The 25,674-nt window shown below is 35.9% G+C and overlaps 1 protein-coding gene across 2 annotated transcripts; it reads left to right on the forward strand.

Annotated features, from left to right (window-relative positions):
* Positions 1-142: 142 nt before the first annotated feature.
* LOC135685887 (stAR-related lipid transfer protein 13) lies at positions 143-25,562 on the forward strand. Of its 2 annotated transcripts, none has more exons than XM_065201977.2 (17): positions 143-3,259; positions 4,259-4,330; positions 7,274-7,355; positions 9,024-9,069; positions 9,712-10,364; positions 11,969-12,034; positions 12,710-12,829; positions 13,938-13,984; positions 15,212-15,526; positions 16,607-16,737; positions 16,958-17,105; positions 19,173-19,222; positions 20,035-20,187; positions 22,185-22,348; positions 22,562-22,687; positions 23,230-23,406; positions 23,622-25,562. In XM_065201977.2, the coding sequence occupies exons 1-17, from the start codon at positions 3,139-3,141 to the stop codon at positions 23,737-23,739; spliced, it is 2,589 nt and encodes an 862-aa protein (XP_065058049.2). In that variant the 5' UTR covers positions 143-3,138; the 3' UTR covers positions 23,740-25,562. The 2 variants fall into 2 exon arrangements, with proteins under 2 accessions (XP_065058049.2, XP_065058050.2); XM_065201978.2 differs by having other exon boundaries at positions 143-3,242.
* Positions 25,563-25,674: the final 112 nt, after the last annotated feature.

Here is a 25,674-nt window from a genome sequence, read left to right on the forward strand (position 1 = left end):
TATTTATTTCGCTACTCTTTCTATGTAGTTTTGCTTTATTCTATTCAACAGTGCAAGCACGTCAGTATTGGAATTGCTGTGCCTTTCTTTATGAGGAATAATCATGTTTCCAATGTGAGAAATATTTATTCTTTGCTCTATTTACTCCTTGAAAGTTTAGGAATGGTTTGAAAGCTCCTGTGAAGAATTCATAAGAATGGGCAACCACATGTTCCTCATCGTGGGGCACTAGATCTCGTTCTTTTAACACTTTTAGGCCTGGAGAGACACGATGTCCTTCTAAAAGCTAAAAACTTGAACCCACTTCTGAGTTGTCAAAATTCTTAGGCTGAAAACAAAATCTTCCGTGATAACTGTTTTAAAAAATAAAATGTCTGTCTAGGATATTAGAACCAATGATGTTTGTCTTTGGACCTTCATAGAGTTTAGTATTTCTCAGAGGGCTCATCCTTTTCTTAGTGCTTTTTAGCCGTCCTCGTATTTCTTTTATTATATAAAACATTTAAATGCTGATCAAATGAAATATTTATCGAGAAATGTTGTAGAATTTGATTTGGCTAGGGGTTCTTATTTGAGCTTATTTGTATTATTCTTTAGGTTATTTGGGTGTCATTTGGCATGCTTCAATTTAGTATTTAAGACCTTATGTGCTTCTTTGATTCCATTGGAAATAATAGAGAAGAAGGAGTTCTGTAGTTTTGGCTTCTGCACGAAAGTGTTGGTCCCTTGACTCAGATGGGTGTATTTAATTCCTTGGGTCGGGCAGATCGTGCACACTTCGTATGCTGTTTCCGCGTTGTTCTCTTCTCCCGTCCCTCCCCTCCCCTTTTGACATCAAACGTAGTGTGTTTCTTCGAATCCTTGTTTATTCTAATGTATTAGGCTAGGGCCTGTTTACATCCAGGACTCATTTTAAAGCTCTTGTTATCCTTCGTTTAGGAAAGACTAGGCTCTTAATACAGTCATGTTTTCTCTTCCCCTCTCATATCTTAGGTATCTAAGGTAGGACTGATGAATCAGCTCTATGGTGAGGAAAAATGAACTGCTCTTGTCCATTCCCTGCCCAGAACCTTAAGCTGCTTGTCCATGAGTCTATTAAGCTTTATCAAAGGTCAAGCCCTGGCAAAACGACTAAACATTTCACTAAAAATTTCACTCAACTTTTGTTTAGTGAAGTTGAGCGAAGTTAGGCGAGGGCGGCATAACGTGACTAAACTTTTCACTAAGCTTCACTCAACTTTTTTGAACTGCGAGCTGTCTATGACGCTGTAGGGTTGTAGGGGATCTTGCATAGGAAGTTGCTTTTGGTTTATTTTGTTGCATGCACAAGCAGTTGATAAACATAAGAATTGGATGAAGCGACAGGGAAACAAAAGACTTTCTAGCACATTGACAACAAAGTTGACTGTTGAAGAAGACACAGTGCCGTACAACGAGATATGCAGATGTCTCATAGAGGCTTCTTGGGTCACGTAGAGATAGGAAAACCAATGAAAACCGACAAAACCTTTTGATTTCCACAGCTAGAGCGCCTGAGCGATCACAAAAAATGTTTAATTGGTTGCAAAACGACTAAACATTTGCTAAACAACACTAAACAACGCTAAACATTTTTGACCAGGATCAAACTTTGCTCAACAACACTCAACACGACTAGAAAAACACTAAACAGGGTGGCAAAACCACTAAACTTTTCACTAAACTTTCTGCTAAACAAAAGTTGAGTGAAATGTTTAGTGAAATGTTTCGTCGTTTTGCCAAGGTTTTAGGTTTTTGTATGGGTTAGGTGAAGCAACTTGTGCCGATGCACCAGCGGCACATGCATATTTTTATAAGAAACTGGCTATAAGAAGCGAGTACTGGACTGTCAGAAAAAATTAAGAAACTTCAGTACTCGAAGCAAAAAAATTAAGAAACTATGAAATCGTAATAAAACTAATTTTATAAAATCCAAGAACATTATTGCCCTGTTGGCAGAGAACTTAGACACAAGTGATAGAAATATACTTCCCACATCTAAATACAGCATCAGAACGGAAGCGAATCTCTTGACGTGATAAAAAAGGTCATGAACATTTCATAACATTATTCATGACATCATATTTAAAATTTTCAGAATATTAAGAAACTGGAGTACTCAACATCGACTTTTGTTTCTTATAAAAAATGAGTAAATGTCAACTTGAGTTTGGCAGAAACGTGTGGGGCAAGTGCCTTTTAGGCCCTCGGCTTCTACGCTACTGCTTGTACCTTATCAAATATAATCCGGTCGATAAAAAAACTTGTGAAGTAATTTGACAATTGTCAGGGGCTGTAGCTCCAAGCCCGTACCCTTGCATCTGCAGAGTTCGCTCATCCAGAAGAAATGCCCCCTCAGACTGGTTCGAGCTTCTGCCGTTTCAGATTGAGGTCAATGTTGCTTGTCCGCGTGGGACCCATCGTAGATTGTGAGCCTACATAAGATTACAAATAACTATGTCCAAGATAAGTTATTGGGTGTACATTAAGGTTGAAAAACAGGCCAGAATTGTAACTATAGAAATTTCCCAACGTTCAATTTGATCAAAGACGTTAATTGTCGTGCTACACGTCCAATGGGCCTAACAGTCGATGCGTTGTATGTTCTGCTTTACTGATAAGCTGATCAATTGGAGATAGAGGTAGGTAGTTAAGCATGTAAAAAGTACTTTTTGACATTGGGTACCCCGTTTAACACTCATATCGGTTCCTTTCGATGTTTCGCGGTAAACGGTGGGTCCCGCGGTTCTAGAGCCTAATCAAATTTGGCGGGACTCGGTTCTCGTGTGGGTCAAACAATAAGAAGCTCGATCCAGTCTTTTATTGAGATCAGTGCCTCCTGTTCCCCTGCTCTGGTCTCTCGATGGTTTGTGGCCAGGGTTGGTGCCACTGGCTGCCACACTGCATCTAGGGAATTAAGAGCAGCGGGCTGTCCAAGGGCTATTTTGCCGAGGAATTGCACAAGGGTACATATGTCATAAACTTTCCTTCCTGTTGACCCAAGATAAGGTTTGTGGCTGTCGTGTGAATATAGGTTAAAGCAAAACATGGTCCACGTTTTGACCTTCGATTCATAAAAATAATTCACAGTGATAAAGATGGTTTACACCTGCATTGAAGATGACTAGTAGTGAAGATCGCCAACCAGTTTCAGAATGCAAGAAGAAGATTCTTGAGTACAAATGGGAAAAAATAAGGAAAAAGATTTTAGAGGACTGTCTATGGCAAGTGACCAAAGATGGTATCAAATATCATTTTCTTTCTATCTCTTTCTTATGTGACCTGTTTTTGCAGCTTTGTCAATTTTACAGTTTCATGGCCTAAAATTAATTTCTATGGCCTAAAACAAAGCAACCTATCCTCAAACGTACTATATATTTCTCATCCTATATTTTAAGTGCTTCTTAAGATATGAAAATATTGTATTTACAATTTAAGAGTTAAAAAAATTCGAAAAAATATGAGTAATACCAGATTCATGGTTCATCGACCTTCTTGTAGCTACATTCTTATATCCAAAACTGTATTAGCTGTAATTGATAGTAGTAAATTACAACCCTTTTTTGTCTATTGATTGCCCTCGCCATTATTTATTCGAATTTGTCAGATATTTTTAAGTAGTGTTGATCTAATTACAAAATCATGGAATATAATTATTTCTAGAAAACGAAAGTAAAAGCTTTTTATTTCTAAAGTAATTTATTTATAAAAATTTATTTGTTAATGAACATTTGGGGGCATCTGGATAGCTTTGATTTATGAATTGGCGTAGTCTGCCTAAAATACTCAGCAAATTGGATATTTGAAGCCCTCTGCTTTCCAAATCTGCAATACTTTTTAATAGTTAGAAAAACTTATAAAAATACTTCAGGAAAACAAAGCTAAAAATGTTCAGTTGTTCAGCCACTTCCTACTAAAAAGTTTTCTATATGACAGCACCATTAGCTAGCACTCTGCTTAAATTCTACTTTGACAAGTCAGTGTGGAATCCATGTAGCTCACACTGGATATATTGGGATGGACTATTGATTTCCAATTGCATGGTCATTATTTCATCATTTTAGTTCCAAAAAACTGTCATGAGGAGTAAAATCTAAATTTGGGACCTAATGCATAATTTCACATTTTTAAATCTATAGTTTAATGTTTTTTGCTTGTTCTGTTTCAAAAATCATGAGTAACTAGCCGAGGTCCATATTGGTGCCACAATTTCTTTGAGCAGCCACATATTTTCTTGCAGAATTAGAAGCACTTGAAGCCTGCTATTGGCTTAAAGCAACTGGTTTCCAAGAATATGTTCACTTATATGACGGTATGTTCTTTTTTGTATCAACAATACAGATTTACTCGTGGTTTCTGTCCTTTGGAAAAAATGGAATACTATTAGTTAAGGTTTTGCTATCAAATTGTCATTAGGGCAAAGGCCTATTCTAACATTTCTAGCTGTGCTCAGAGGAAAAATGTGTCATCATTAATCCTAGTTGGAATTCCATCCTGAACAAATAATCTTTTTATTTAAAAATGCTGACATTAAAATAAATTTCTATTATTTAACCAACAGTAATCAAATACTCAATTGCCCCCATAATTGATACCAACCAAAATTGAAATATTTGATAACCTTGGGTACATAACAACAGAGGAAGTATTTTTAATAGTTGCCTAATTATCGCTTTAAGCATGAAACTTGTAGTGGCAACTTCAAACTGTCTTCTTATACACACCAAAATCGTTTACTGTGATATACATATGGGATGCCTGAGTTTTTGTATTTTTTAATTTCAAATTTTCACATGAAGCTTCCTTACATTTTGTTTCTTTTTCCTATTGCTTATTTTTTCCTAATTTCTTATTGGTCAAAAATGTTCTTGTACAAAAGTATCCTTGATTGTTATTTGTATGATAAAGCCATATTTAAAGGCCTGATCACCTCTGAAAAAAATTTCATTCCACTGTAATTTTAAGGGTAATTTGTCAGTACATATGCTTAAAGATTATGATTTCTTAAGACCGTTGAGTATTGACCTGATTTTTTGTGAAATCTGTTTTAGATGAAAGTAAGGAGAGAGGACTGTAAATATCTCTCTATAATTTTGTTTATTTGCAGGCATTCGTCAAGAACTTTGAATTACTCAAAATCTTTGAAGCAAAAATCTGCATTGAAATTGCTATTGAATTACAGTAAAGTAAATATTATTAAGTTGAAATATAACATATTTGTTTACTTAATATTTGCATATTTGGCAGGTGAAAATAAAACTGTGAAGAAAAACCATGGATGCAGGGGGCTGGCGTTTTTAAACTTTTCAGAAATGTTCATAAAACAGTACAAAATTGATATTTTTTTAAAACCTTGCATATTGAGCCATCTCCTCAAAAAGAACTTTTCGGCCCTTCCCCTCAAAATCTGTAATATTCTCCATGGCCCTTAGACCACAGAAAGGAGGGTCTGATGACGTATTGGCAGTAGCAAGACCTCGTTTATTCAATTTTTCAGTCTTTGTATAAAGACTCGAGATAGGCATAGATGCCACTCTGGAGAGATTTAGATTTACAGAGCTCAAGTTTCTAGATTCTAGGAACAGCATACTAGGCTGTTGTTTCAATTTTGCTTTCCGCAAGTCGTATGCATATACGGTAATGCTACTGTGAGAGATAGCAGCGGAGCATTAAGAAGTTTGTCGGCACATGATAAAATCTTTGTGCGAAGGCTTTAAAATTGTTTAAAATGCAACCGCGAATTAATCTTTCAGCCGTCTTTCAAATCCATATGACCCCAAACCTTCAGGTGATCACGCTTGCTTGCCACTGATTAGCAAACAGAACAGACCTGCTCCTCGCAGTTTTGTTACTGACCAGTTGACGGACATTTCATGCCCGAAAAACTGCTAATTTCAAATGTGATCTAAAGATAGAAAATCGGAGCCTTGCATGGTTTTTTTGACTCGTTCGTCTCATTTGCCGTGTTCATCTCGTGTGCCGTGTTTTAAACCAGTTGTTCCTTTCATTTGCGTTGTTTTTAACAAGGTTTCTAACTTGATAGCTTTGCTTCAATCAAGTTTTTTACTTATTCGCCTATTTTCAAACTTGTTTTCAAACTATTCTGCCTTGTTTCAAACAAAATGTTTGTCTTGTTCGCCAATTTTCAAACAGGTTCTCTGCCTTGTTTGCCTTGCTTCAAACAAGTCGTCTGCGTTGTTCGCCTTGCTTCAAGCAAGTCGTCTACCCTGTTCGCCTATTTTCAAATAAGTTGTCTGCATTGTTCGCCTTTTTCTAAAAAGTTGATGGCCTTGTTTGCCTTGCTTCAAGCAAGTCGTCTGCCTTGTTCGCCTTGCTTCAAACAAGTCGTCTGCATTGTTTGCCTTGCTTCAAACAAGTTATTTGCCTTGTTCGCCTTGCTTAACACAAGTTGTTCTGATGGAGCCGTTTTATGTGTAGTATACACCGGTTTTTTATTAATGTCCATTATCCGTTGGTAATATTTGCTCCTTTCCTTAAACATCCCGAAATTTTTCTGCTTGGACTGAAAAAGCCAAGTGTATTTTGTTTTCGTTATCTCCTACTTTGACACACAATATGCCTACAAATGTTTCTCGTCAATTCTTATTTCCGTCTGGAAAATTGACAGTGTTGGTTTTGAAATAAACGAATCCTAGAGTTTTCTATCTATGTTCTGATGTTTTATACTCTGAAGAGTGCCAGACGAAAGCTTTAGTATACTCAAATGTTTGCTTTTTCAAAGCCATTTTGGAATGTATCAATTTTAATTCAAGATGTCGGTGTGCTGGAGGCCAGTGAAAATTCTAAGAATAAATTCTTAACGTGTAGTGTGTTTCTTATTATGGTTTTTCAAACTCGACAAGAAACGAAGTTACCTACATGTAATTTACAGCAGTTTCATTTGATCGTTAATCCAGACTACATGTAACTCAATAAACAATTACAATACAAGTAAAGAAATGAATTACTAAAATTTATAACAACGACTTAAAGCTTGAAATGTAGCAAAATACATAATAAATTATTGCATAAAGGGCTCGTCATTGAAAAAGCGATGTTCACTTGTTATTGCCTATGGTCTTGTGGAGTGATTTGAGCGCCAAATCTTCTTCACATCAATTTATCCTGAACCCCATGAATAAAATACCCACTGTCAAGCTGACAAGCAATTGTAAAGTACCAAACGATCTTCTGTTTGTCCCGGCTTTAAAAATAGATTCCTATTCTAAAGTTCATATTTTCTTTGCATATCTAGACCAACAGTTTCCAGTGGACATATCCCTCATCCAAAAAGATCATGTTTCAATGGATGAAGACTCTCGACATTCACTCATTAGGTTCGTATTCGCTCATTAGGTTCGTATTCGCTCACTGTATTGCAGCAAATATACAGATATATTCGATGGTTTTCAATTAAGTAGATGTCTAGAAAGCTAAGAGGATCTGTTATCTAATGCCTCAAATGCATTCAGAATAGCCCCTCGTCACAACCACCATTCAGACCTCGGATTACCCCTACCCCATCACCAAACAGTTCTCAAAAAGACTGCCTAGCCATTGCCGAAACACTAGCACCTGGGAGGGGTGTTACTTCCCCGGATAGTAGAGAAGTGGGCTTAGATTCACGATCGTACCTAGTGGGGAAAGCTTACCACTTATCCAAACAACAACGAAAGTATTATGGAACTTCATTTGATTGTACTTGCCAAGGATAGTATTGATTTAATTTGTAGTTCGGTTGTTTAAAATGTGGCTTTGTAGTTAAGCCTTTCTTATTTGATCGGAGGGCCGGAGGAGCCAAGCCTTTTTTATTATAAAACAGCGACGATGGTCTATCGTTTATAAAACGGGGCAAGAGGGGCTATTCCCCCCTTGCTAATAAGTTGATAAAGGAATTGTGTCCCACATAATTTCTTTCAACTAATTTTTAACTACGACTGGCATGCTAAATCTAGGAAACATGTACCTAGGTTCTCCTTTGCATGCTTGGATGCTCTTTAGAGAGAAACATTTTTGCAGTTCACGGATTTGCAAAAACGCGTTTGTCTATGCAGTTACTTAGACAATTTGAGGAAAAACAAACAATCAAGGCTTTGTGGTGTTATGCTTCTTAATCAGTTTTCAATTTTAAAATTCGAAATTCGAAGTGAGGTATGTTTTCTTAAAAGCAGGGTATTCCTTTTATTCTGGCTTTAAAGCTACAATCTTCTACCACTGGGGAGCTTAATCTTTTAAGCCTCACTCTTAAAAGGTAGTAAGAACAAATGATTCTGTCTGAATTCTTTGTCTCAATATCGCAGCATGCTTTGGTGGGATGCCTCTTTGCACGGCACTATCTTGCCGTTTAAGGCGATCATAAAGCGTAAATTAAATGGTCATTATCTTAAGCTTTGCAGCCACTCATGCTGGGCTAGTTTAAGGCCTAAATGTCCAATGTTTTGCTTTTTCGTGATTTCTGTACAAGCACATTCTCTTCCTACCATAATCATCATCCAATCTTCATCATCATAAGCATGACCAATGACCGTCAATCATCATTGCCATTATATTCAGCATTCATTCGTCAACATAAAATCAACATTTGTGACCATCAATCGCCGTCAATCACCAATCACTGCCAGTAGCAACAGCACCATTAATCAGATAACTGCGAAAGGTGTTATTTTGAAAGCTTTTATCACACCAGAATCAAACCCTTAACGTTATGTATTAGTCAATCTCCAAGTAACGGCTGTTTTCATCTATGTCTTGTTGACATTAGTGTCGAAAATATATGATGATTACTATGATGACTCATGTTATTGACCTTCGAACTGTAATTGCTTTAACTTCTGGACGCTTCACGCTGAGAACACGTTTTGTTAAAATCTAGATTTTTGATTACTCGTAATTCGGTTTTAGCCTTTTGCTATCGAAAAATATGAAAGTTCTGTTCGGTTTAAAGTATGATTGTTTATAATATTTTAGCAATTATTTCAGCTAGTGCAATGTGCTCTTTTCTTCAGGCGACTTGAAACACTCAATAGATGTGCCAAAATAACGAAGAAAAGGGTAAGTTGTTATTTTCTTTTAAACTGCTATTTGCAATGTCGAAGAAAAGTTAGTCGAACTTTGCACTGAAAAAAGACAAATATTTTGCACAATAGCTTCAAAGTTGATAAGTTGGAGGGAGGTACTTACGACGGTTTGAAAATTAGGCTCCTTATCTTGCTCATTTTGTTTCCAAACTAAGAGCTTCAAGGTTTTTATTGCTTTGAGGAAAAAACCGATTTAAATTTCTTTTGAGATTTTCTTTGTTTTCTTCATTTCTGTTAAAAGATTTCCAGAAATTATATTTTTGCTTGCTGTACAGATTTGTAAAAATGGAGTTTTGTTTAAGAACTGCTTTTTTGCGTGCAAGAATAGCTAGGAAAGATTTTGTCATTTAAAGACTTCATTATTTTTATAATGATTTCGTGATGTTTGTCAAAGTAATTCATTTTGATAAAAGTTTTTCCCTTAGAATATGATTTAAATTTAATTCTCTTTCTTTTATGCGATAAATTGAATGAATTGCCTCTTGGACTGTCTGTCTGCATTGCCTGGTTTCGCTGAATCTTGTTTCCTGGTTAGGTTTTTAAATAACTTTTAAAACACATTTATTGAAAAGAGACATGCAGAAATTGAAAGGATTGATGTTTACATATTTTGCAGGTAAAGAATTCGGCTCTCCGGAAAGCCAATCTGAGCAGCAGAGCTGATCCTCTATGTAGTAACCAACTGTTCTCTCAACAATGTAGTGCCTCAAGTATGGATCACATCAAGTCTAGCAATTCTTCAAGTTCTTTATTAGTTGAAATGCACGGTAGAAAGCGACCTTCTTCGAAATATGGAATTTATAGTGTGGACAGAGCAGTAACAGACGTCGATACAGTGGCAAAAGACATAGGTATTCCTGGCCAAGAGCCGAGGCTATCCAGGACATTTTCTTTTTCGGGCACATCCGAATCAAATGATTTAGCGTCAAATGCATCCCATTTAACGTCAGCCAGCACAACTGATGTTTTTTCAAAGGAAAATCGCCTAAGTTTCTACGACAATGTTCCTATATTGGCCGATTCTGAGCCCAACTACAAATATATTGGTGCATCGCCAACCGACTCTGTGTTTAAAGAATCGGCTCCAATGCGACGAAAACATTTTGCAAGTCAGATGGAATCTGATGATGATATGTCATCAGTTTCATCACCAGAAGACGACGAGGATTTAGAGACCGCAGAACGGTTGTCACTTGCTGCATCTTCAAGTAAAGGTATGGGGAGTGTTGATTCAGGAGTGCCGTCGTCACCTGTCTTGCGATCACCAAGGTACGTTGTATGATTAGCGTTCATTAAACGTGATTAGGTGTGATCGTCATTAAAGGCAGTCTGTCCCCTATTGTGCTCAACTTTATTTTCACGGGAGTGAAATTCATGCACCGTTGAGCTTGATCGATGATTAAACGATTTAAACCAATCAGGGACAACATGGATTTCAGAGCTTTTGAATCAAATGGCTGTGTTCCCGTTGAAGTGAAGCTGTGGCTAGAAAAATTATGTTCCCTGTTTGGTTTTTGCGACAGATATGTCAACAGCGAAAGGAAATGCTTCCGTTATCATCAGTAAATTCCAGTAATTAAATCTTATTGCCATTCCCGATAGCTTTTTGCTCGCAGTTTCAAATGTCGTTCACTACCGCAGCTAGGCCAGCCAAATCCGTTAAGGCGGGAGGACCTATTGTTCACATTGGCCAATCATTTAGGGGACAGACTGCCTTTTAGCGAAAATAACCAACAATGTGGACTGTCAGTAGGTGTAGGGTTTCGAGAACGGTTCGAGAACATTTTTGTACATTTCTGAAAATGCCTCAACCTTTCTTTGGGTGAAATTTTGCCCTAAAATCCTGGGTTGAGTCTATTTCTTTCCGTCGTTATTCTTTTGTACAGAGGTTTTTTAGAAATGGAATTGAAGTAAAATCATATAGGGTTTGGTAGTTATGAATTGGCCTTCCTCAAACCACTTCATCTCTGGATACCCTTCCTACGGGTCAGAGCAATGGAGCCGTCATATTTTCTGAAACCTGCGTATTTTTTCGAATTGACATTGTATTCGTTAGCTTTTCATTTGATGAAGTGACCTGTACATTTCGTCAGGAAAATATGAAAATGCAAAAACATTCTGTATTCAATCTATGTTAATAATCAGTTTGACTTCTTAGAGTAACAGCTGTCTAACTTTTGTTGCAAACTTGGCACTATTTGCAGTTACTGGAGTTACCGTGCTACGACTGCACTTTTTGAATTTGGCCATGGGCATTTACAATAAAAACACTATCTTATTTTTAATTAAATTAGATTAATTAATTAAATCGATTAAAATTGGCTTGTTTTCATTACGAAATCGGAAAGCAACCTTTCCCAGCAACACTCTGCTCTAAAAAGTGTTAATTTTTATGAGTCTTTATTGCATCGATTGCAGCATTGATAGTAGAGTTTTACAAATCTATATTAAGTTCCTTTAGCTATCCTATCACCCACAACGCCCATCGCCAACGCACTTGCTAATATTCTTAGTAGAGTTGTTTTAAATCAGGTTTGAACTCTTTTGTTTGCCAGTTAATTGCCATTTCACTATTCTGTGTAATGACTGACAGTATGAAGGGTATCTGAAATCCGCTTTCAATATTCGCTAGTTACATAGTTGCAGCCATTGAATATTGAATGCGCTCTGCTCATACCATACAACCACTAATTGGATTGGCCATCTATTTACTGCATAAATCACGTGTTCTGGTTGTTTTTCAGCTTTGAGTATAGTATCTTGTTTGCTTCGTGCGTGATTCACCGGTTGATTCCAAATCTTTGAAAGAAAGTAGGAAATTTCTTCTCTGTTCCTGTGAAGTTATTTAAGGTGGCTTAATGATATTTTTGCAGTGTGCGACAACGTCGTGTTAAATGGCATAGCTTTCAAAAATCAACGGATGGGGAAGCAATCTGTCTGTACGTATTACAAATGAACTTTTAACTGAACTAGCGCTTTCATACCTATTCACTTTTCACTTTGATAGCCCTTCCAGCAGTAAATTCCATTTGAATAACTGATAAAAGGCTTTTTATCTCTTTTAAAAGTAATATCGCCTTATTTGTTTGTACGAAATTCTAAGAAGGAAATACCAAATTTAGTTCTACCTTTCATTTTTTTATAAGGTCTATTAATGTCAATAATTTAAGTTACAGTATGAACCAAGGACTTGTCTTATGTAATCTGCTTATCTCATCGAATGTTATTTTTTGATGATTTTCATGTTAACATCTAGAGTTTTGTATACAGACTTAAAAACATTTTCTTGGACTAATTTGTCTTCGTGCATTATCATTACTATAAAGACCGTTATTTCCAATGCTTAAAATTGCAATCTCGTCTCTTATTATTGAACACAAACCCTGAAAGAAATGACCCCGCTTGTCCTATCTAAAACTTTTGAAATGCAACACGAACCGAACCCGGTTACGTTAGATTTGAAGCCGGTTAGTATAGCAAACGACGTACAAAGTCACTCTAAGCTGTTTTAATTCCTGCCCTGGTCCTGTCATTTGCTCACATTTTCTTTAGGTATATTTTTCTGAGTCGTGTTTTCCTATTACTTAAAGTTTTCCTTCATCTTTGCCTTATAGATCTTTGAAAATGCAGAACTTATCAGCTGGACAAATGGTTGCCCTTAGAAAAATATCTCTGTTGCGACTGACCGCATTAATGGAGCGTTACTCGGTACAAAATCGCAGCGGCTGGCATTGGTTTGTTAAATTTATAAAAGTTGAGACCTCTACGCCTGTGCCTTCAAATTTCACTGTTTTAGATAATTTGCAAGTTTGTTTAGTGGTTTGGTTCTGATGAAATTGATCAGGCTGTTCCACATTTACTAATGTTTTTATATTGGTGTTTCCAAAGCAGAGGCGGATACCTGGGGCGGCGAGAGGGGGCGATCGCCCCCCAATACTTTAGAGGGCAATGGTCTTTTATTCTAAAACAATAGGAAATATGACGTCATCTTATAAAAACAATAGGCTTGCCCCCAATATTTGACCAAGTGTCGGCCCCTGTTCCAAAGCTGCCATTGCTTGGAACATCACTAAGTTTTAATTGAACTAAGCTCTGATTAAATGAAGTTCGGATTAGTTAGAAGGTAGGTGAATTTTGCCAGCAGACGCATAGCAGAACTGCAATTTATAAATAATCTTAATTTGGAAATTAAGTATCTCAACAATTCCACGCAGACAGATTTTGCATGTCCTAAATTTTAAATCATTTGCGAAAAGTTTTTAGCTTTGAAAAAAGTCTCATGTAGCCTTTTGATGTTATTTGTAATCAAGCATTGAATAGTACCTTTGCAGGTGCCGTTAAAAACCTTTTACTAAAAACTAAAAAGTTAGGCAACGCTCTTTTTAATGTAAAAAAACGCCTTTCTGCAACAGGGAACGTCATTTTAACCACAAATATCCGATTGTTAATTTTTGGTAACGTTAAGGTAGTTTCAAAATCATAGAATCACTATCGATTTGCGAGTTAGTCTTTGGTAAAGAATGGCAAATAACGATTCTTCGCTCTAAGTGATTGTCTATCGCCACATGGCAGAAGCCCCATTTAATGACAAAAAATTTACTGACCTTTTGTTTGGAATTATATTTTGCCATCTATTAACAAATTTTATTAATAGCTAGTCGATTATTTAATTGCTTTTCGTCAGGCACGGTCGACTAGTCTTATTTTTTATTTCGTTTGAAAACCAAGTTACCTCTATATTCTGAAACTGTTATGCCAAAAAAATTTGTGTCTCTCATTTTTTTTATAGTACTTATGAGTTCTTTTAAACCTATATGACAATACGTGCCTTTGCTTTTAAAGGACAATCCCGAAGCTATTAAGACGTTTAAGATCACCTGAGAACAGAGGTAAGATATGCGGCAGAAAGAGTACTGCTTTTTCTTTTTAAATATGTATCCGCCTCCAGCGCTTATTAGTTTTGAAACATGAAAGTGTGACGCTTATAAGTTTGTGTATCTATTTAGAAAAAAAGAGGCGGAAAAATAGATGGTAACGGGTTTTCTCAATAAACCTATGCCTATCTGATGAACGTCATTTCTAGCCTATTTTCTACTATATCAATTGCTCTGTGCCTTTGCATATCGAGCTCTGTTAAGTCAGAATAGACAATGCAATCTGGAATAGGTATTCAAATATCTATAAGTTCATCTTTATACTGTTCACTATTGATAAATAGTTCATTTCTTATATATATTTTATGTTCATGGTAACAAAAGATGCTAGAAGCTAAATAAAGTATAATTATACAGTAATATGATTACCGGAAATACGCATCAAATATTTAACATTTACTTTGCTGAAGAGGGCATGTAGAAATAATTCCTTAGAGCTTCGAGCCAGTGGTTGCATAATGACCTCGATAGACGTGGTTGCTACCAAAAATCAAACATGCTAATTAAAGCATTGATGAATTTAATAGCATTGCTTTTATAAAATTACAAAAAGGAAAAAAGAGAATTCGTGAATTATCATCCAACTAAACAGAAAAATAAATAAAGTGTGTGCAGAGGAAAGTGTAGAAAAAAATTAGATAAATACATATACATCCTTCGAATTATTTTACTAATGCGCGGGATTCCTTTAAATTAGCGCCCCCGGCCCTAATGAAGCTAAACACTCTTAAAGGCAGTGCCTAATCGATATGACGTATTTGTTACAGGGTGGCGCTTATATATTGCAACCAATTCGCTGCTATTTTGAGAAAATAAAGTATTTTTGATTCAAAAAGTTACTTTTTATGGAAGAAAATATTGTTATACTTAGCATGCCCCTACAATTATTGATTTATGAGTTGCTAACTTAATTGATATCCATAAACTTGCTTTTTACTTTATCGTGAATTTGGGACGTTTGGGCAAAGTAGTTGGAAATAAATAATACCAGTATATTTTTTGTTATGGGATCCAATACATTTGCAGGGCCATAGCTACCTGTATTTTCAGGGTCTCGGGGGGGGGGTCTTATGCTATCCAAAATTTATCAAAACCCATCATTTAGAGTAGTCCCATTTGTTCCTCTTGTTTATTAACAAAAGTATCCCTCAAAAAATTCTGACATGCCTGTTTCTTGCCCAGGAGAAAGGAATGTTTTTGGTGCGTCATTATTGACAACAGTGCAGCGATCTGGTCATCCCCTTCCTCGTTCAATACTACTGTGCATTGCATTTCTAACCAGAACGGCATTATCAACTGTTGGAATTTTTAGAAGATCTGGAGTCAAATCAAGAATAGAGAAACTAAAAGAAGACATTGAATTATTCAACAGCAAATTGGCTTTCGATTCTTACTCACCTTACGATATTGCGGATATGCTGAAACAGTACCTTCGAGAGCTTCCTGAACCACTTCTAACCTCAAAACTAGCAGAAACGTTTATTGCTATATATAAAGGTATCTTTTTTGTTTCGCACATTTTGAGCAACCCTTATTGTCTTTGTTTGCTTTTATCGCATGAACATTGGCTGGTTTTGTGGCTTAAGATCCGGTGGATGGATGACAGGATCTTAAAGTAAGGGAGTTTCGTGTCTTGGAATTAAAACATTCAGGTAATTTTATAGTTTGTAGTTTGGTCTGTTTTAATCAACTTTGACTGCTCCATCTCGAAAGCAAATTTGCAGCTTTTAAACATTATGGAGCGGCTATTAATCAAATTTCGCAACCGTACGTTTCAAAATAGTTTATAAAATAAAACCAAAATTAGTAGTTGAAAGTTAATATTTTTCAAAACTCCACTACAGCAAATTTTTAAAAGGTTTGAAAAGGATTTAAAACAAAAGTATAAGCTGAAAATACAACCCAAATTTGAAAGTTTCACGACAGTTATATCTTTTGCTGTGTCTGCGTCAAATCACACCCAAAGTTGATTATCTCTAATCTGTCATTGTTGCTTCTTATCAGTGGTTAATATTGAATATATGCGCTGCCAGAGGATCATAAAAATCTTCGATACAGAACACGTATGCTTGGGTCCTTCCTTGCTTTGAAAATTACTGGTTTCCCAGTATCTTGACTAAGCTATATGAAAATCTAAATTTTGAGAGGTTATGTACAGATTTTTTTACCCTGTTGTTCCTGATGTAACGAATGTTCATTTCCCTCCATTGTTTTCCTCCATTTTCCAGGTTATCTAGCATCTTATTCATCTCCAAAACAGCCTCGCTATTCTGTGTTTTTCTGTAGTTGCTTTTGATTCTAACATAAATAAACAATTGTTGCAAGGGAAATACGCATATGATCATTGTGTGTTGTCGAATCCGCTTAAGAACCTTGAGTGATGATATAATTAAAATGTTGTAGAAGGGCTGCTATACGACGGCGACAAAAGCCCATTCAAAGAAGATTCAAACAGTTATTTCAAAGTGAACGTTATAACATCGTTATAGCATTCTTGTTCTACCTGTATTTTTAGTGGTTTTTCCTCGCAGGGTCTTTGTTTATTATTAAATGGTAACATTTTCCACTCGTTTTCAGATATTCCAAAGGAACTTCAAAAACAGGCAATGAAGTTAGCTATTATTCTCATGCCAGATGAAAACAGAGAGGCGTTGCAGACCATATTAGCGTTTCTTAATCAATTCGCTTCAAATTCGAATGAAAATCAGGTAATGTGCTCTCTGGAATCTCCCTGAAGGAAAAATAAAAAAGTTCATGTTAAATGGTTAATTAACGATCAAGATAGATCTGATATTTGTATGCAATTATACCATTTTTTCATGCATACGATCTTTTATTGACAATTACATACAAGTATCATTCATATTCTAATTTTTCGCCTAGAACTATTTTGGCTATTTTTACTAATGATGCATGCTCTCTTTACAGATGGATCACAGGAATTTATCAGTTTGCTTTGCACCTGCATTTTTTCATATTTTCGGAACTAAGGATGATAAAGGCAACAATGCAAAGCGATTGCGAAGGACTTTTAGCAGTGTTAAATCGGAGAAGGATTTCGAGGACATCAAAGCAAGTATTGCTTTTTCTTGTTACTGTAGAAAACGTTCACTGTCATGTTTTTCAAATAATCGCAGTTTGGCTGCTGCACACACAAGACCGATCTTTGAAGTTTTTGTATTTATAGCCAGATGCAAAACGATAGGGAGAATAACAGCATATGTTTCCCTTCAAATGGTTGCAAGGGTCCATTAGACAATTGGTCTTGCTTGCCCCGTGGTGAATATGGCTTTGCCTGGCTTCATAACAATCTGGAGAAGGTAGCGAGCGCATGCATAAGACCACCCGATATGGCGTTAAAATTATAAATTCAGAGCTTAGAGCACTGAAAAATAGCTGGTCCTCGAAAATGTCTTCGAAAATGAATAAATTCTATTTACAACACCTGCCAAAACACGGCTTCTTTCCGTGTTTTAGAGAAGTTTTGAAGGCTTTACTAAATTGACCAGGGAAAGGATTATCTACTTTCTAGACGCTGCAAAACTGCAACAAATCCAACCTATATTTGTAAGAAAAATTTCTGAAGTGTTTGCCTACAGACCTACTAAAATATTGGTACATCTCTAAAGGAAAGTCCTGAAGGGGTAAACTGCAAAATGGAATTTGCTTATTTCATCCGTGGAAATTGAGATTTAGGCAACTGTAGCTCGGAAATTATTCTAGGCATAATATTTGCATTGAGTGTCTGAACTTTGCAACCACATTGCGGATGGGATTTAATGAATCCCTAATGGGAAGAGAGGGAAGAGAAAACCGCCCCTCTTTGGGATCGGACCCTCCCGTTATTTTTGTTTACATTTGACGTAGGCCCTTTTCCCCCATTACGGAAATTTGTGACAGCTGCTTCCACGCAACATTGCTTAATGAATCATCTACAGGCTAATGATTCGATCTTAATTTCCAGTCATACAGGGCATGAAAACCCACCCGACCATGCGACCGGTTGGTCGCAGGAAATTTATTCCTGCATAAAGTTCTGCAGGAAATATTTTACAAAATACCCTCTTGCAAGAAGTACCTGTTTCTTTCATGTTCATCAAAAGGAAAAGACATGAAGACAAAAGTATTATATCTTATGTACAGGTTAAATTGATTTTCCTACCTGAGAACCCTTGAGAATGTTTTTGAAAATATAGTCTTTTATCTGGCCTAAGAATATTCTCACAAGTTAGGAAATTAATATCATAGCTATTCCAGCTCAATTTAGACGTTCATGGATAAAGAATAATTTTCAGAAATTGATTTTGCAGTGGTAGTAAAATTGCTTAACCTTTAAAATGTAGCTTTTTCTTTATTTATAAAAAAACTGGTGACACATCATTACGGTTGTTGGAACCTTACCCTTTTTTCGTTTATCTTCCCATTCTTGCAGGAAATTTATGCATGATTTCCCCCCGTTGCAGGGAGAAAAATAAGCTTTCATGCCCTGTAGTCATATTTCAAATTTTATGCCAGATCTCTAATAACGTTTAAAATTGTGTTCAGGGTTGCCTCTTATTTGGAGGTTTTCCTTTTTGTAGAGTTTGACTTTAACACAAACTAATCAAAAGCCAATTTCCTTCTTATTAGGAGAAAAGTCATTGTGTTGAAATCCTTGTTTAAGAGATAAAATTTTAAGCACACTTTTACATGAGTATTGATTTCATTGAGTTTTGTTGCTTGCGGGAGATCAAGTAAAGGTAATTAAATTAATTTCAAACTTATTGCGTTACGAGATGAAAGAGATCAATAACATCCCATCATGATATGGGCCCAGCCAAAACATGGTTTTGATTTTTTTTAATTTCTATAGCATATAATTCTTTTATTGTATTATTGGCTTATGGTAACTGATTTTAAAACTTTTTCTGTTCAAGACAAGACATTATAGATTCAAAAATCGCGAACCGTGACAGAGCACAGCGATAAACGCCAATCAAGAACAGGGAGGAGTTCTTTAGTAATGAAAAGCTTGATAATGATAATTCAAACATACAGGTCTTCATAAAACTATGTTAATTGATAATTATACCTGAACTTTTGGTCTGCAGGGAGGTGTCATCTTTAGGGAAATCTGATCTAATGATGTTTCTCTTTCAGGCAGCCCAGCAGTGTCTTATTGACCTAATGCAAACCTTCCATGATCTTTTCACCGTAAGTGGACTTTCAAAACTGGTTTATTGTTAACAATTTCAGTTCTTCCCCAGGTCTTGCTACATACCATGCATGCCAAAAAACATGCAATACCACTTTTATTTTCTTTTTCCATTTAATACTGCTGCTTATCCCTCTTTCAATCCAGTTTAGGCAAATGCTATATTGTTTAGGTGAATTGTGAAGGTCCACTTACCCAGAGTTTCATTTTAGCGAATTTTTTCTATGAATTTAGAAAAGGAAGTTCAGGGAACATAGAAAATTGGTCTCATATAAGAAGGGACAGAGAAATTCTGACTTTGTCTAAAGGGCTGGAGGGGTCAGTTGAGTGAGACATGTTAGACTGACGTAACTGCTTTATGACTATTGATATTATTGCATGTTGATTTTAGTGCTTTATCCACAGATGAAACAATAAACTATGAGTTAAAGTCAGGATAGGCTGTTGTCTTCTATTCATTGACTGTAATATCTAGAAAAAGGCTAATTATTTCTGCTCTAAAGATATTAATTTTTGAAGTTGTGTCTTGTTTGAGGCAAAGAAGTCAGTAGAAAGAGGTTTTTTGCTGCATGAAGTTACTATCGATAATGCAGCCAGTTTGCTAAAACTTCTTAACTAAAAATGACTCACCTCGCTCTCTACTCGAAGCCATAGAAAAGAAAAACTTGTTTCTTCTACTTCTAGGGAAAGCACTCAGTTTGCCTTCTTCCAATGCTGTAACGAAAATGTTTCCTAAACGTTTGCCTGTGAATTGTTTTGTTCAGCCATAAAACATGTAGAGTTACACTTTAAGAAATCTTTTCATATCAAGGTTCCTGAAGATGTGATGATGAAATGCAGATTCACATATATTGAACAAGGTGACCCAGTGTTCTTGGAAGATTTGTCAAGTAATCTTTCAGAAGCAAACTCTGAAGATGGCTATCAAACATACTTGGAAAATTGCTTCTCGGGTCTTCTACAGGTGAGCTGGACTTTATGAATTTATTCGTTTATCAGTTTATCCATACTTCCAGTATAGCAATCGGTGGTTCTGGACAGGGACGGACTGGAACTGTACTTCCAAGGTGGCTTTGTGGCTCTAAAAGGCGCTGCAGGGGTGTAAACAGGCCTTAAATAGGTGTGATCAACGATTTCACAAACTCTTAAAATTGATATCAACATGCATAACCTTAATTGGTTTAGAGAATTTAGGTGGGATAGCCATTGTTTCCAATCAGCAAGGTTCAAGTTTATCATCATGGATTTATGTATAAATTCAAAAATTGCTCCTTATGAAGGGTCTGCTTCCTAAAATTCTTAGGGGCCCAGGTGGAGATCGCTACTTAGCCACCCAGGCAAGTTCACCCCCTGCTCTATTTATCATTTTGTTGTTGTACATAGCCAATGAATGTGAAAATTACTGTTTACCAGTCTGTCAGGGTGCTTGATGCAGTATAGGCAGATCTGTATATTGCTTTTTAGCATTAAGCTCGGAGTTGCCACTTAGAACCATCCTTTCACCAAAGCAGAAAGTCACAATCCTGATAGAATTATATATGCATAAATTTACTATAGTTTTGAGTTTTGTGAGTTTAGTTTGTCTCACAGATTATCATAATGTGATTAGAGGCAAGTCTAATGAATGTAAAGATTGAGCAGGCCAGTTGCGCCGGAAACATGGGGGCAGCGGGACAGCACTGTGCCCTTGTGAAAATGGCACTGTGTTTATGCGAATGAGGCAAATATATAATCTCAAGTCCTTGGGTGAGATAAAACATTAGTGCAGTCAAGAACAAAATGAAAGGAATTAAAACATTGGGTGCATTTGTTATGACCTGATATGCAATAATGCTATTTCTTTCGGCAACACTCTAAAATTTAGGAAATTACTGTAGAATAAGTTGAGTAGCGTAACTGAGGCATCTGGGATCCTAAGGGAAAACTGAGATGGGGCCTCTATTAACAGACTGAAGTAGAGCATGTCAAACATTAATGCAATATGTAACACCAAGATAATACTAATACAAGCTTGAATTGAAGTAATCCAAAACCTTTTAAAAATGAGATGAACTTTAGCAAAGTCATCAGAACTTATAAGAAAGAAGTTGCCCCTACCAATAAAGAAGGTAACAAAGATGGAAACCCTTTGATCAACCATGACTTCAATTTAATGCCATGAGGACGCCTGTCAGAGCTCAAAAGTCATTGCAATTGTACAATTCACATGCACTTTCATCTTTTGCACTATACCCATAATTCCGCAAAGCAAATTGCTTTTTCAAAGCACAACAAACTCATCAAACAAATTTTTGCATGTCCTTTGCCAAAAATCTCATCTTGCACATATTTCATACTTTCATTTCTAACTGGACATTCATTTTGTTAATGCTTAATCTCCCTCGGAATGAATTTGCAATATATTTCCAAAATGGTACCCATAATTCTGCATGTTTCTTCAATTGGTACCCACAGTTCCGCATATATTTCGAAAACTGTTACCGATAATTTCACACTTTTCAGAAAAAGATACCCCTTAAAAATGGCACATCCCCCTACCTTTAACCATGCTAAGGTACCCCCAGAAAAAGCCTAAACAACAGAATGGGAAATTTTAAACTGGCCTTTTAGATTGAACGTTGTCTTGGTATCAAAGTATTATATTTTATCATTTTTTGTTATAATTCTAAAATCAGTCTTTGAAAATGTGCCCTTTTTGAGTAGCTGCCCCTCCACCCCTGGAGCAGGCTTAATTCAACCCTTTTTAATTGATAAGTAGCCTTTGTTTGTTTCCTTGGATAACTAAAGTTCGATTTTGATTCTTTATATTTGTTCACAGAAAACTGAAATTACAAAAATTGATGTTGGTTTTTCCTGGCTTTATCATCATTGCCAGAGGGTGAAGACTGTGTTTTCCATGTTTTGGTTATGGAGGCATTTGAAAAGTAACCTTTAAATAGATTGCTTTCATTTATTCTTAAGGAATCGCAGTCAAAAACAAAAGGTTGGATGCAGCATAGCATCAATAGTGATGTGGAAGTATCATACAAAACTGTTAAAGATGGCTATCCAATAAAGCTTTGGAAGGCAGTTGTTGAAATCAATGCATCTCCCACTGATATTCTCAGGAGATTTGTCAAAGAACGGTGAGAATATTGACTTTAAAGCCATCCTGTTTTACTGAATCATATCATGGTTGGTGTCATTTCATAAGGAATGCCAGACCCTCACCCTTCTGCAAGACTTATTGCTAATAATTGTAATCAAACTTTTTGTTTTATGGCTTCTCTCCTTTGAAGTCCTTTTCCTGTCTTGCCAATTTAAACAATAAAATAAGATCCTCACTTTTTTTACAACAGGCATTTGTGGGATGATGAAATGGTGAGCTGGGAATACATTGAGAATTTAGATGATCAAACTGATATATTTTATTGTGAAACACAGACGATTGTACCTTCAGTAAAAAGAGACTATTTAACACTAAGGTAAGGGCAAATTATCATTTTCTGTTTACAATATAAAAGGCCTAGTCATTTGAGGATAGTTAAATAGCTGTTGCTCCCCTTACTGCTCTACTCAAATCCTTGAGAGGGGGGTGGGGGTGGGGAGCTACAGATTGCTCTCCTTAATTTCTCTAAAAAGCAATTTGCTCTCCTTGAAATCAATTTTTCCTTTGTTTCTATCTATATTTGTAGATAGACAAATAGCTCACTTGAAATTTACTAGGAGAAATGTTTACAGCTCCACATATTATCACCTTCCAACCTTGTTCATAATTTTCTTACTGAATCATTTTGAATAGCTAAGTCTAGAGGGGAAGGAGAAGTGGAAGCGGCACTGGAGAGGGGAAGCCGCCCTGGAGAGGAGAAGAGCACTGCCTTTTACTTTTCCAGAAGCTGTTAATTTTCAAGAAAGCAGTTTTAGCTGCAGAATGATATACTGTCTTTTGCAAAGATTGTGAAAGCTGCAAACTTTACCCTGTAACATAATTGTAACCACATGTTTGAATAAACCATGTTATTTTTAGATCATGGCGAAAATGCCTGAATGGGAGTTCCTGTGGTTGTGTTACTACTTCAATAAATCATCGATCAGTCCATTTGTCCTCTGGTATAAGAGCTATTGTATTGGCAGATCGATGTCTAATGGAGCCTTTAGGTTTAGGCAGATCTAAAGTGACGTACATATGCAGGACAGATTTGAGGTATTTCTTTTGTCTTCCAATTCAATTATAGACAGTTGCTTGCTTGATGCTTTTGGTCCCATTATTGTTATGCTCCAACATTATACATTTCAGTTCATCTATCAGTTTTCTTTCTTGATAATAACACTTCAACATAAACAAAACACTGTGAAGTACCCTAGTAACAAGAAGATGTTATTATTTAGAGTTTTGGTAATTGTGCATACTTTTTCTAGGGGCAAAAGTCCTAGATACTACAACAAAGCAATCGGCCCGTGGTTGGTATTTTCCTGTGTGACTAAAATTCGTGACACTTTCAATTGTGGCCCAGATGGCCCTGAAACAAATGTATGAAATTTCACTGTAAAAGCCTGTAAAAGACGCTTAGCTTGGTTATAAAATATTCAGATCATTTGTCTATTGAAAGAATTAATTATGAATTTTAATTTAGATTTTTGGAGTTGCTTATCATACAAACCCTTAAATTTTTAGATATCATTAAAATCATTGAGGTCACCTCGTGGCCCTATTGAAACTTGTAGTTTATTGTTTCAATTTGATAAAATGCAATTACTTTTACACTAGGATCTATTGATTTGAATACAGATAGAATAGAACAAGTTTTCTGTTTCCCCTTTTATGGTCTTTTTTTGCTAACAACAGATGTTTTCAGTTCACCGCAAATTTTTCTACACTTTCACTGCCTTTTTCTTAGAATTAATGTCTAAGTGAATGACTGTATGCCTCCTACAAATGCCGGTGTGTGTTATTGGTTTCCACTTTGTAGCCATGTAGGGGTTTTGTTCTCTTCTGCTTATCTAACTTTGTTTAGGTGGAATCTTTGGTTATCTTTGTCTGTTAGTTCGATATAATGTTTATTAAGAAATGTCCCACTAGACTTTGTAATAAGGTAAAGATAACAAGTATTACACACAACATTTATATGGATTCATGTTACACCTGTTGGTCCTTTTCCGTTTTCTGGCATTTCTAAGACGCATACTGAATATGTATTTTCTGCCATATTTATTCAGGTAATTAGTATCAGCTACATGAAATTTGTGTTTAATTTTTTGGCAACAATTATAAAATCGAACCCTATTTACAATATTCTTTACAACAGCAAATTGTTACAAAACCTGTTTATGTAACACCTTTATTAGTGGCATTGGTTTTATAACCCGAGCAAAAGTAACACTAGCATGGTAAGGCTATGATCACTGAGAATGGTCCTGGATGACATTGTAAGACAAGAGCTTCAGATTTCGGGAGCCTTAACAACAGTCTGAATGTTTGTATTGTTGCCAGTGAAACTGACTAATAATTTCCAATAGCAGAATTCTGGTTTCTTGGTACAGACAACATTTACTTGAAGTTAAGGACAAATTTTCCTCCCAGAGCTGATTATTTGCAATCATTAGATCAACCATCTTCATTCTTTGTGTTAACTATCAACTCTTTGCCTTAATGACAGTCCCTGAGCATCATCTGATTATTTTCTCATTACCAATAGCTTTAATGAGAGGTGAAAATGCCAATGTCACTGTGATCCTAATAGACTATGTCCGATTGTCTTCTTTGCCAAGATTTGTTCATTGTTCAGCTTTGAAAGTTATTTATTTGCTTTTTGAACATGACATTATCCTATAAATGTTTTTGCTTGAAGTTTTATTTAAATTTTTGAAAATCATTCAGATCTATAAGTGCTTCAATGTTGTAAAGGCTCTATTAAGCTTCTATTGGGCTATTTGTTTAACTACATAGCAGCGAAGGAAAACAAGTTATAACTGTCTTATAAAAAGCATTGTTTGACCCAAGCTCTTATGACCACAAGTGTTCAAGTTGGTACTCACAATGACTTTAAAAGGTCACATAAGTATTTGGATATTTATTTAAGGAAACCTTATTTGGTGACTGGATAAGGGAAATTGGGATTTCCTGTTTTGAATTGACAAATATATTTGAAGCCAAATGAAAAGGTGAAAAAGGCTTCAGAGAAGGTTGGATTGAGTGGAAAGGTTACATAGAGCTTTTATATCAAACTTTGTTTAGTTGCATTTCGGTTGTATTATTATACACTGTATCAGAGTAATAAACTTTCAATCAACTCTATGAGTTTTCTAGGTAATCGCCTCAGGCGAATAATAAATTTGATGTGGTAAATAATTAAAGTTGCATATTACCCATGAGTGATTGTTTCCAAATGGTGTCTTCTTTTATTTTATGAATTGTCAGACAAGTTATTTAATAACACAGTGATGTCAAACAAGTTATTTAGAATTATAGCTT

Source organism: Rhopilema esculentum, chromosome 6 (genome assembly GCF_057945365.1).
Source record: "Rhopilema esculentum isolate cy_ngs chromosome 6, ASM5794536v1, whole genome shotgun sequence".
Classification (NCBI taxonomy): domain Eukaryota; kingdom Metazoa; phylum Cnidaria; class Scyphozoa; order Rhizostomeae; family Rhizostomatidae; genus Rhopilema; species Rhopilema esculentum.

Coding starts and splice junctions, on each gene's coding strand:
- LOC135685887 (XM_065201977.2), top strand. CDS start 3,139: ATGACTAGTAGTGAAGATCGCCAACCAGTTTCAGAATGCAAGAAGAAG. Junction 22,688..23,229: donor AGAGACTATTTAACACTAAG/GTAAGGGCAAAT, acceptor TGTTATTTTTAG/ATCATGGCGAAAATGCCTGA. Junction 23,407..23,621: donor ATATGCAGGACAGATTTGAG/GTATTTCTTTTG, acceptor TACTTTTTCTAG/GGGCAAAAGTCCTAGATACT.